The sequence below is a fragment of the Chrysochloris asiatica genome, unplaced genomic scaffold (genome assembly GCF_000296735.1).
Source record: "Chrysochloris asiatica unplaced genomic scaffold, ChrAsi1.0 scaffold00026, whole genome shotgun sequence".
Classification (NCBI taxonomy): domain Eukaryota; kingdom Metazoa; phylum Chordata; class Mammalia; order Afrosoricida; family Chrysochloridae; genus Chrysochloris; species Chrysochloris asiatica.
The window spans coordinates 17,805,158-17,818,390 of record NW_006408544.1 but is presented as its reverse complement, the minus strand read 5'-3'; the positions used below and the strand labels follow the sequence as shown (position 1 = coordinate 17,818,390).

At 38.2% G+C, this 13,233-nt stretch overlaps 1 protein-coding gene across 2 annotated transcripts in view; it reads right to left on the bottom strand.

Moving 5' to 3' along the window:
* Positions 1-13,233, bottom strand: part of ZYG11B (zyg-11 family member B, cell cycle regulator) — a 130,631-nt gene that overhangs the window by 30,752 nt on the left and 86,646 nt on the right. Inside the window, exons 9-10 of one of the 2 annotated variants that reach the window (XM_006839779.1) lie at positions 8,683-8,844; positions 8,521-8,568 (exon numbers count right to left, since the gene is read on the bottom strand). The exons of the other annotated variant lie outside the window; for it this stretch is intronic. Of the exons in view, the coding sequence (XP_006839842.1) occupies positions 8,521-8,568; positions 8,683-8,844 (210 nt within the window). The remainder of the gene's footprint in view (positions 1-8,520; positions 8,569-8,682; positions 8,845-13,233) is intronic. 2 annotated transcript variants of the gene reach the window in all.

Sequence of the window (13,233 nt, the reverse complement as noted above, 5' to 3'; positions counted from 1 at the left end):
GATGGACTCAAGTGTGGCAGCGGTAGTGAGGTTGGCCCAGGATCGGACATTGTTTCGTTCTGCTGTGCATGGGGTCGCTATGAGTTGGTTCCGACTCGATGGCACCTGACAACAACACCAATGCACAATCTGTATACAGACCAAGAGGCAGTCATTTGAACAGAACATGGGGATACTGCGTGATTTAAAAATCCGGAAAGAATAAAAAAATCCGGAAAGATGCAGGTCAGAGTTGTATCTTTCATGATATTTATTCAGTCTCTATACTGAGCAAATAATCTAAGAAGCTGGACTAAATGAAAAAGAACGTGACATAAGGATTGGAGAACTCATGAACAACCTGCCAATATGCAGATGATATACCTTGTTTACTGAAAGCCAGGAGGACTTACTTACTGATGAAGATCAAAGACTACAGTTTTCATCATGGATTACATGTCAATGTAAACAAAAATTTTCATAGCTGGACTAATAGCAACATGATGATAAATGGAGAAAAGACTGCATTGTTAAGTGTTTTCATTTTACTGGGATCCACAATTAATGCCACGTGACTAGGGAAGAGCTGCCTACTCAATGTAGAGTTGACTGTGATGACACGAATGGAGTAAAGCTTTCATGACCTTTAAAATGAGGAGAAACAGCTGTAAAACTCCAAAAATAACTGGAACATGGAATGTACGAAGTATGAATCTAGGAAAATTGTAAGTTGTCAAAAATGAAATGGAACACAAACAATGATATCCTAGGCATTTAGTTAGCTGAAATGGACGGGTATTGGGCATTTTGATTCTGACAATCATGTTCTACAATGCCAGGAATGACAAATTGAAGAGGAATGGTGTCACATTCATCATCAAAAAGAATATAGCAAGATCTGTCCTGAAGTACAATGCTGTCCATGAGAGGATAATATCCATATGCCTTCAAGGAAGACCAGTTAATACAATGATTACTCAAATTTATGCATTAACCACTAAAGTCAATGATAAGGAAATTGAAGAATTCTACCAACTTCTTCAGTCTGAAATTGATTAAACATGCAATCAAGATGTAGTGATAATTGCTGGTGACTGGAATGCAAAGGTTGGAAGCAAAGAGGAAGGGTCAGAAGTTGGAAAATATGGCCTTGGTGATAGAAACAATGCTGGAAATTGTATGATAGAATTTTCATAAGACTAATGACTTCTTCACTGCAAACACATTTTTAAAACAACATTTAAAAGATGACCATACATATGGACCTCACCAGATGGAATACATACAAATCAAACTGACAACATCTGTGGAAAGAGACAGTTGAAAAGCTCCATATCATCAGCTAAAACAAGGCAGGGGCAGACTGATGAGCAGACCATCAACTGATTATATGCAAGGTCGGGCTGATGTGGAAGAAAATTAAGACAATACCATAAGAGCCAAAATATGACCTGGAATATAGCCTCCTGAATGTAGAGATCATCTCAAGAATAGATTTGATGAAATTGATACTAATGACAAAAAAACAGAAGAGTTGTGGAATGACATAAAGAACATTTTACAGGAAGATAGCAAAAGGTCATTAAGAAGACAAGAAAGAAGGAAAAGGCCAAAATGGATGTCAGAAAAGACTCTGAAACTTGCTGTCAAGCACAGAGATGGTAAATGGAAGAGATGAGGAAGTTAAAAGAAGTGAATAGAATTTTTTTTTTCTGAACAGAATATTTTAAAAGGTAGCTTGAGAAGACAAAAGTCAAATATTATAATAAAATTGCAACAACCTGGAGCTAGAAAACCAAAAGGGAAGAACAGACTCAACATTTCTCAAGTTTAAAGAACTGAAGAAAAAATTCATAGCTTAATTTGAAATATTTAAGGATTCTTTGGGCAAAATATTGCATGGTACAGAAACCACCAAAAGAAGATGGAAGGAATATGCAGAGTCACTGTACCAAAAATAAATGGTTGATGTTCAACCATTTCAAGAGGTAGCATAAGATCAGGGACCAATGATACTGAAGGAAGAAATCTAAGATACACTGAATGCATTAGCAAGGAACAAGGCTCTGGAAAGTGATGGAATACAAATTGAAATCTTTCAACAAACTGATGCAACACTGGAGGCACTCACTCACCTATGCCAACAAATTTAGAAGCCAGCTACCTAGCCAACTGATGAAGACATCCATATTTGTGCCCATTCCAAAGAGAGGTGACCCAACGAAATGTGGAAATCATCAGACAATATCACTAATATTGCATGCAAGCAAAATTTTGTTAAGGGTAATTTAAAAACGTTTGCAACAGTACATTGACAGGGAACTGACAAAGGTTCAAGACAGATTCAGATAAGTGTGTGAAACGAGGGGTATGATTACTGATGTTAGATGGATCTTGGCTGGAAGCAGAAAACATGAGAAAGATGTTTACCTGTGCTTTATTGACTATGCAAAGGCTTTTTTTTTTTTTTTTTTTTTAGCTTCTTGTAGTTAGTTCTATTGTCATTCTGGTTTTTTTCATCAACAATATAATTAAATGATTCTCAACTATAAAGGTAGTTAATATCACAACAGTTCTAATCAAAGTTAAGTTTTATGAAGATTTCAATTTTAAAAATGAAAACCACTAATCTATTCGGCAGGGAAGAGACAAAACTAAATTGGATTCTACCGCTGAAGTTATTTTCTTGTTCCTGCTCTATTCTGGAGTCTGGACAAGATCTGACTGGAACAGTGAGAGGGGATTGCTGTTCCAGGATGGGTTTTCTGCCCATTATCCTACAGGCACACATAGCTGGGGCTAGAAACTCACTTATTCATGCCCTGCAGATGCCTGTGTGAAGAAAAGCAACAAACACACTCCCGTTGGTCTAGGGATCAGCCAGTGGAACCCACTCTAAGTCCTCTGTTAGCTTCCTTACCTTTCTTCTCCTAGGCCCATTTCTGCACCGACTCCATCCACCTGAGCTTCCAGAGATGGCATGGGTAAAGGTGGGACAAATAATGACAGAAAGGGAGAAGACAGAAGGCTCTCAGCCAATAGCTTCAGTCCTAAGTACTGGCTCCTTGGATAACAGCTGAGAATGTTCCTAAGACCTTTCTAGAACCTGGCATCTTTGGACCCTGGGTGAAGGTGCCCACAGGTCAACCTAGCTGATAATACTGCAGTTCCAGGTTTGAAGTATCCAGAGTGTAGGGAGAAGGCCCAATTAATTAAGGTATCTATGATTAGCCTTAGCTTGTTGGGGTGCCAGTGAGAGGATAAATAGTAAAAACTGACTTCAGAATATATCTGCCCAGAAAACTTTCTTTCAAAAAAAATTTATTTGCCAGAGCCCAAAACCTTCTGTGAGCAACTAAGATGGAGATCCAGCTTCTTATGCCTCGAACTCAAACTCAAAGTACTGCAGATCGAAGTAGTGAATGCAGACGTAGCCATCTTCACCGCCGCCGCTGTAACTCTTGCCATCAGGATGGAAGGCAACACTGTTGATAGGTCCAAAGTGACCCTTGACCCCTCCAAATTCTTCTTCAGTGGCCAAGTGAAAAACCTGGCTTCAAACTTGCCAATCCTGGTAGAGGTTATGGTTATATCCATGGCTTCTTTTTAAAATTTTTTTATTATTCTATTGTAAATTATGTGATCGTTTACACATAATGGAAGAACATTAGTTTTACATTCATCCTATCGTATATTGTTTCATTACCATGGTTACAATCCCTCCATGCATCATCAACCAACCAAAAGGTATATCCTACAAGTCTGCCCCCCTCCCAACTCCGCCCCCCGGTCATCAGCACACAGCCCCTCTCCCTCTCTGGGTTTAAAGTCCCCAGCTGCTCCATATCTCCATGTCATCGTCTCGGCCTCCATCTCAGGCATCACTGCTTCTCTGGGTAGGGTCCCACTCTCCTCTCTTCTCCCTTCATGGTCCCAGGGACCTCCACTCCTAGACTGTAAAGTTAATCACGCCCCTCCTTGCTACAAAACAACTACCTTTACATTTCCAACCCTCACAGTCAGTCCTGATAACAACTATTCACTATTGTATCACAAGTGACCTAGCCCCATCTCTTTTCATCAGCCCCGTCCAGACAGATTCGATACTACTCAATGGAGATTCTACCTCCCTCTGCGTCCTCCGGATCTAGGTTCCCTCTTGAAAGCTTGTAAGCCAGTCACTTCTTGCCTTTGTAGCCACCCACCCCCCCTTTTTGGGTAGCCAATGTTGAAGATGCCCATCCCTGGCTACTCTGTGTATGTAGGGGGTGGGAATGATCCTCACTGTAAAGATTTGTTCCCTCTTTTGAGCTACTGCATCCAATAGGTATAGGTCAACTTCATCAAATTGTATCAGATTACTCTTTTTTTCCTCTTCTTTCTTTTTCTAGTTGAGTTCTGATCATCCAGCCATTTTGAAGCCAGGTCAAATGGGTATTATCTGCAAGTGTGGGTGTTCTTGTGCATATGCCCTCTCTTCTTATCAGCTAGACGCTTCACACTCCACTCTACTCCTCTGTAGCTATGTCACTGACTCTGGGCATCCATGACTTCTTGACCACCACCTAGCACCATATGATCATAGTTGGGAGAAAGGCAACTGAGTTGGCAGGATGCTCTATCTGGAAAGTCTTCTGGTGTTCACGGGTTGTGGAATCTAAGAGCTTGGATGTGTTGCCCTTGGATGCGGTAACAAACATGGTCATGTCTTTGGATAACCAGATGCCAATGATTTGCCAGGAGTGCTCCTTAATAATCACTAACACCTCTCCAGACTTGGCACTGAACTGGTTGAGCTCTCCGCTCTCGTGGCCTGCAATAATGCACTTTCCCAAGGGTCCCCAAACAGCACTAGTTATCTTAGAATCATTGCAATGGATCTTCACGTAGGGCTCGCTGCTGTTGATCTGGCTTAGGTCCCGTAGGTCAAAGAAGCTCACAAAGCACTGATGGCCCATCTGCTTGTCCATGGAGAACATAATGATTTTACTCCCAAAGTCAAAGCCACAGGTCTGGACAGCGGAGTTGGTTTTGAGTAGAGCTTGCTGCTTTCCTGTTTCACAGTCCCAGAGACAACACCTGTTGTCAGCTGAGCCGGTGAGGACATACTTGGTGTCTGAGTCTGCGTCCACACACCACACAGCTCCAGTGTGGCCACTGTAGGTGTCCAGCCTCTCCCCATTCACAGAGTACCATACCTTGACAGTAGGGTCCTTGGCCACGGTGAAGAGGTGGTCTCCCTTGCAGTTGTACTTGATCTGCGTAACGGACCGCTCATGGCCTTGCAGTAGAATCGGCTTCGTGCCGGCGGTAATGCGAGGAGACCTGAGGCTTGAATAGGCTACGCAAAGGCTTTTGATTTTGTGGATTATGACAAGCTACGGACAACATTGAGGAGAATGAGTATTCCATAACACTTAATTGTGTTCTTGAGGAACCTGTACACAGACCAAGAGGCAGTGGTTTGTACACAACAAGGAGATACTGAATGGTTTAAAATTACGAAAGGTGTGCGCCAGGGTTGTATTTTTTTTCACCATACTCAATCGACCTGTATGTGGAACAAATAATCCGAGAAGCTGGGTTATATGAAGAACGTGGCATCAGGATTGGAGCAAGACTCATTAACTACCTGTGATATGTAGATGATATATAACTTTTCTTTCTGAAAGCAAAGCGGATATAAAATGCTTACTGATGAAGACCACAACCATTAGTATGTATTGCACCTCAATGTAAAGAAAACAAAATTCTTTACTACTGGACATTTAAATAAGGGCAAGATAAATGGAGAAAAGACTAAAGTTGTCAAAGACTTCATTTTGCTTAGATCAACCATCAACCCTCATGGAAGTAGCAGTCAAGAAATCAAATGACATACTGCATTAGGCAAATCTGCTGCACAAAACTTCTTTAAAGTATTCAAGAGTTAAAGATGTCAGTTCAAGGACAAAGGTGCACCTGACTCAAATCATGGTATTTTCAGTAGCTTCATATGCATGTGGAAAGTTGGACAGTGAAAAAGGCAGACCATGTAAGTTATGATGTTGGAGAAGAATATTGAAAGTACACTAGACTACCAGAACAACAAACAAATTTGTGTTGGAACACACACAGCCAGGATGCTCCTAAGAAGACATGATGGCCAAACTTCAATTCTCATACTTTGGACATATCATGAGGAGGGACTGGTGCCTGGAGAAGGACATCATGCTTGATAAAATGGAGGATCAGTAAAAAAGAGGAAGACCCCTAACAAGATGACTGGCACAGTGGTACCAGCAATGGGTTCAATCAAGCATAGCAGTGATGGTGACATTCGCGAGAGACCAGCCCGTGTTAAGTTCTGTTGTGCACAGGGTCGCTATGAGTCGGTACCAACTTGACGGTACCTAACAACATAATCAATGCCCAGGGCAATAGCAGTCAAGACATCAAATGATATACTGCATTAGGTAAACCTTCTACAAAGAACCTCTTAAAAATGCTGAAAAACTAAGATGTCACTTTGAGAAGAATTGGTACATTTGAATTATGGTGTTGGTGAGTAATACATGGACTGTCAAATGAATAGACAAACCTGTCTTGTCAGAAAAACAGCCAGAACAAAAAAAAATTTTTGTTATTGTTAAGTACCGTTGAGTCAGTTCCTACTCATAGCAATATTGCATAGGGTTTCTGAGGAATGGGTCACGGTTTGAACTGTCGACCCTGTGGTTAGCAGTCCAGAGCTTATCCTACAGCTCCCCATCAGGACTCTGGAAGCAAAGATGGTTAGACTTTATTTCACAAATTTCAGATGCTAACAGGATGGACCAGTCCCTCAAAAATGACATTATGTTTGGTTATGTAGAGGGTCAGTCAAAAAAAGGAAGACCCTCAACAAGATGGACTGGTACAGTGGCTGCAACAATGGGCTTAAACATGGAAATGATTTTGAGGACAGTACAGGATCAAACAGTATTTTGTTTTGTTGTTATGAATTCAAATAGACTTGGTGGCACCTAACAACAAAGAACATACCCAACAATAGCAGAATACACACTGCTCTGAAGTATACACAGAATATTTATTTACCAAGAAGATAGACCAAATTCTGAGCTATAAAACATCTCAATAAGTTGACTCAAATCAAGCAAAGTTAGTTCTCTGAACATACAGAATTAAATTAGAAACAATATCTCAAAATAGGCTATTAAGAAAAATTTATTCACCAAGTAATATTAACACTATGTCATGGATTCCTGGTGTGGCACTAATCATGTTATAGAATCCTGGGGTGGCACTCTAGAGTAAGCGGTGGACTGCAAATTACAAGGTCAGTGATTCAAACTCAACAGTCACTCCTTGGAAACCCTATACAGGGTCACCATGAGTGAGAACTGACTTGACGGAACTTAACACAACAGTTATATCATGGAGATGAAAATGAAAGCTTAGGAAGATCATCGTAAGCATATTTTTATTATATCTTTGCAATGTTTCACTAGTACAAAAAGCACATATTCCTTTTTATAAAATAATAAAAAAAGGCATTTAAAAAGCCTTTTAAGAGTTTTCTGAATCCTTAAAATAAATCCCCTTTTATCCTTGAAGTGACTTGAGTCAACTTTGGTATCTTAAAGTCATATGAATCATGAATAAAACAATCAAACACTATGATGTATTTAATAATTCCTCTAGTACTGAACATTTAGGTTGTTTTCCATTTTCTAACATACATAACTAATTGAGCTACAATGATCTATGCTCATGTTCCTGCTTAATTGTCTACCCTCAACGTTCCCAAAATTCCTATCCTCATTTCTCAGCCTCTTATGCCCTTGTATCTGGAAAACAAACACGAGCTACTGTTTATTTTAACTCACTAATTTATACCTCCTTTGATCTAATTTCTTCAGAGTAGAAGCCTACTCTAAACAGTCATTTAGCCTGTTGCAGTGATGAAAGCAACAAAACATCTGATTAGCTCTTTATCTCTGCTTCAGATTCTAGAGGATTCACCTTAGTCTACATCCAAATGTAATATGAAATATCTGATTTATCAAGCAATTTTTTAAATTAGTAATTATTAATTACCAAACATAGCATTCAAGAACACTAGTAGGTTAAAGACATTTAAAAATGAGATCTTTTTTCTAATTGTAAAAGTAAAACATGCTCACTTTGAAACTGTGTATAAAAAATGTACAGAAAACATATTTACATTTTTTCTTTTAATGTGACTAAATCTTAATATGTATGTCAAGATTTACAACCTGCTTTTCTCACCTAATTACATTGTATGTATTTTTCAATGTAATAAAATATTTATAAATATCATAGTTGTTGTTGTTAAATGCCATCAGTTCCAACTCCTAGAAACCCTGTATAGGGTTTCTGAAGAATGGTTGGTGGGTTTGAACTACCACCACATTTTGATTCCAATTGACCTTGTGGTCCTACAGCACCACACCAGGATCACAATAGTAACTTTTAATGTATTTCCTAAGAGGAAAATAATTACAGTTTGAAATTCAGAAGGATATGTTTATATCTTACCAGAAGTCCTAGGACTTTCTGTTGAATGGATGACTCAGTTGGGAAAGACTGTAAAACAGAAAGAGAAATCTATAATTACATAAAGAACTAAATATAGTAAATAAATGTTTAAATAAAGAAACCAATATATGTTAAAACTGTAGACTAAATTCCCATTCTAACCTCTAGGACCCTCATGAAGAGTTCTAACCCTTGATTTTCAATAAAGTGTCTGCAAGTGGTTGGGGATTCATCTGTGAGGTTCCAAAGTGCACTCAATGTAAACTTCAAAGTAGTGTCCACCGAATTTTGATTGGTTTTCTGCTTCACTATTTGAAGAAGTTGCTGAAAGAAGAAAAAGAAAATAGGATTAAGTTCTCATTACTGAATTGAAATAACCACAGTTCCATGAGGAATACTTTTAATGGTTTAAACCAATTTCTTTAAAGGTTCTTATTAGTACACTAAACAGATCTTGGACTAGTCTTTCTTCAAATAGGAAAAAAAAAATACAGTTTTCATAAATAGATTCTTAGTATTCTGACCAACCCTACAATCAGATTATCTCTAGATAACACTTAAAACCAAAATGTTAAAAAGTTCGGACAACTGTATTACACAATTAGTCACAATATACACTTATTTCAGATCCTGGGATAAAAAAGATGGAGAGAAAAGGACATATGAACTAACATTTATTAAGCATCAGTAAACTATATCCTATGCCATAGTACAGTTAATCCCACTTGTCAGGAGAGGTACTTGAGCACAAGAAATGTTAAGTAATTTGATCATAATCCCTCAACTTTGTAAGAGACAGAAAATATTGGAAGACCTCTTCTACCTAGCTACAAATTTTCCTTAAGAAAAAAAGAAAGGATAAACTATGTACACTAGTAAGAGAAATAAAGTCTAGATTGGATGTAAAGAAGATAATAACTTGAACATTTGTAAACTATTTATATCACAGTTTTTATCTAGGAAATTTACATTTAAAAGGTAATCTCATCATTTCCACTTTTAGATTATAGAACTCTTCTAAAACAGATATAAGAAAACATTATTGAGTACTATTCTCAAAGATAATAGCATCCTGGTATGGTGTTGTAGGATAAGCACTCAACTGCAATGTCAGTTTGAACGTCAAGGTTGGCAGTTCAAATCCACCAGCTACAACTCTGAAAATCCTATACCAGGTTGCTATGAGTCTGAACCAATTTGATGGCACTCAACAATAAGAACAACAGTTATCAAAGGTGGGATCTTTGTGTGGCACTGTAGGATAAGCACTGGATTGCAAGGTCAGTTGAACTGCAAAATTGGCGGTTCAAGCCCACCAGTTGCTCCTCAGAAACCATATACAGGGTCACTATGAGCCAAAACTTAACAGCACTTAATAACATCATTATCAAAGGTAATACGCAATCCATGAAAAATTTTAAGAAACACAAATATCTAAGTACAATAGGTAACTCAATAGCTTAATGGTCAAAAGGGCACTACTATAATCAGGCTATGGTGGTAGTTGTGTGACATGGAGTTGGTTCCAATTCATAGCGATCCTGTATAGAGTTGCCGAGGTTATAAATCTTTATGGGACCAGAATGCCTCATCTTTCTCCAGCTGTGTGACTGGTAGATTTAAATTGCTGATACTGCTGTTTGCAGCCCAATGGCAATGCACTTCACTACCAGGGCTCCTTCAGACTGGCTATATTTACATATGATTTCTGTCTCTGAAAGATAGTTTACCTCTTTAATTATTTGTCTACTCCTTTATAAATTAAGATGTCAAAAAAAATGTAAGTTTAGTTTCCACTATTATCATCATTACATCTTGTTATTAGTTGCTATTGAAATGATAATAACTCATGGCACTCCCAAGTGTTACAGAGTAGAACTGCTTCAGAAACAGGATTTTCTAGGCTGTATTCTTCATAGATGAAAATCATGGGGGATTATTCTTCCAAGCTATTGTTCAGTGGGTTTGAACTGCCAACCTTTCAGCTGGCAGTGAAGTGCAAATAGTCTGCACCACCTACAGGCTATTCATTATTACTACTACTAGTTATTCTTGTTTAAATGAAGCTTGATTTCCTCCCAAAGCATGTGAGTACACTAGTTCCTTAATTTTTTTTCAATTTTTATATCTTTAGTCAAAATTCCACCACTGATCTGTCAGTTTGTCATTGTGGTGGTTTGCATGCTGCTGTGATGCTAGAAGCTGTGCTACTGATTTTTAAATACAAGCAGGGTCACCCATGGTAGACAGGTTTCAGCTGAGCTTCCAGACAAAAACAGAGTAGGAAAAATGAGATATGGATTACCTCAGAGTGTTTACTCAATGGAAACCATATGAACAACAGTGGAACACTGACAGCACCAGAATAATGAATATTGAAACATGAACAAGAGCACCAGACTATTATCAGATATAGTGTCGGAAGATGAGCCCCTCAGGTTCATCTTCATCATCAGAAGATGAGGCATGCAAAGTGTGACTGGAGAAGAGTTGCCTCCTCAAAGTAGAGTTAACCATGGTGACACAGATGCAGGAAATCCTTTAGGACCTTCATTTGCTGAAAGGTTACAGTTCAAAATGAAGTAAAACAGCTGTAAAACCCCACTAATCATTAGAACATGTAATGAATGAAGTATGAATCTAGAAAAACTTGAAGTTGTCAAAAATGAAATGGAATGCATAAAGATCAACATCCTAGGCATTAATGAGCTCACATGGACTGGTATTGGCTATTTTGAATCTGACAATCATATGGTAACTAAGAATAATAAATTGAAGAGGAATGGTGTTGCATTCATCATCAAAAAGGAAATTTCAAGATCTATCTTGATGCATAATATAATATCTTGAAGCTGTCTGTGATAGGATAATATCCATATGCCTTCAAGGAAGACCAATTAATACCACTACTATTCAAATTTACACACCAACCACTAAAGCCAGTGATGATGAAATTGAAGAATCTTACCAACTTTTGCAGTCTGAAATTGATCAAACATGCTATCAGTATGTACTGATAATTACTGGTGATTGGCATGCAAAAGCTGGAAACAAAGAGGAAGGATCAGTAGTTGGAAAATACAGCCTCTGTGACACAAACAATGCTGGAGATTGCATGATGGTATTTTGCAAGACCAAACACTTCTTCACTGCAAATATCTTTTTAAAACAACATGATAATTACTAAACACATGGACTTCACCAAAAGGAATATACAGAAATCATGCCTGTGGAAAGATATGGTGAAAAAGCTCAATACCATTAGCCGAAACAAGACCAGGGGCGGACTGTTGACACAGTCCGTCAATTGCTTATATACAAGTTCAGGCTGACAATGATGAAAATTAAAACAAGACCACAAGAGTCAAAATATGACCTGGAACATATCCATCTGAATTTAAAGATCATCTCAAGAACAGATTTGATGCATTAGACACTAATGATAGAAGAGTGGAAGAGTTGTGGGATGACATCAAGAACATCATAAAGGAAGAAAGCAAAAAGTCATTAAGAAGACAAGAAAGAAGGAAAAGATCAAAATGGATGTCAGAAGAGACTCTGAAACTTGCTCTCCAGCATAGAGATGCTAAAACGCAAATGTAAGAAAGGAGGAGGTAAAAGAACTGAACAGAAAATGTCAAAGGGCAGATAGAAAAGACAATGTCAAATATTAAAATGAAATGTGCGTGGCAATGAAATGATATATGATAGAATGAATGTAAAACTAATGTTCTCCCATGTAAACTATCATATAATTCACAATAAAACATTTAAAAAAAAATATACAACAACCTAAGGTTAGAAAACTGAAAGTGAAGACCATGCCCAGCATTTCTCAAGTTGAAGGAACTGAAGGAAAAAATTCAACCCTAGACTTTGAATATTGAAGGATTCTATACCAGCCGTTCTGTGGGAGAAAGATGAGGCTTTCTGCTCCTGTAAAGATTTACAGCCTCGGAAACTCTATACAGGGTCGCTGTGAGTTGGAACTGACTCCACGGCACACTACCACCACCACTGTAGGTGAAATACAGAAAAATACAGAAAGCTACAAAAGAAAATAAAAGGAATAAGCAGAGTCACTGTACCAAAAGTAATGATTGATGTTCAGTTATTTTAAGAGGTAGCATATGATCAAGAGAAAATGGTACTGAGGGAAGAAGTCAAAGGTATACTGATGGCACTGGCATAGAACTGGAAACTGATGGACTTTAAACCTAAATCTTGCACAAACGAAAGCATCACTGGAGGCACTCACTCATCTCTGCCAAGAAATTTGGAAGACAGAGCTACCTGACCACCTGATTGGAAGAGATCCATACTTGTGCCCATTCCAAAGAGGGGTGACTGAAGAGAATGCAGAAATCATTGGATAATATCATTAATATCAAATGCAAGTAAAATTATGCTAAAGATAACTTTAAAAACAGCTGCAACAATACATTGACAGGGAACTGTCAGAGATTCAAGCTGGATTCAGACAAGGGTGTAGAATGAGGGATATCATTACTAAAAGAATACCAGAAAGCTGTTGACCTGTGCTTTATTGACTATGCAAAGGCTTTTGACTACGAGGATCATGACAAACTATGGACAACAATGCAAAGAATGGGTACTCCAGAACACTTAATTGTGATAGAGAGGAATTTGTACACAGACCAAAAGGCAGTTGTTCGAACAGAACAAGGGGACACTGAATGTTTAAAATTAGCA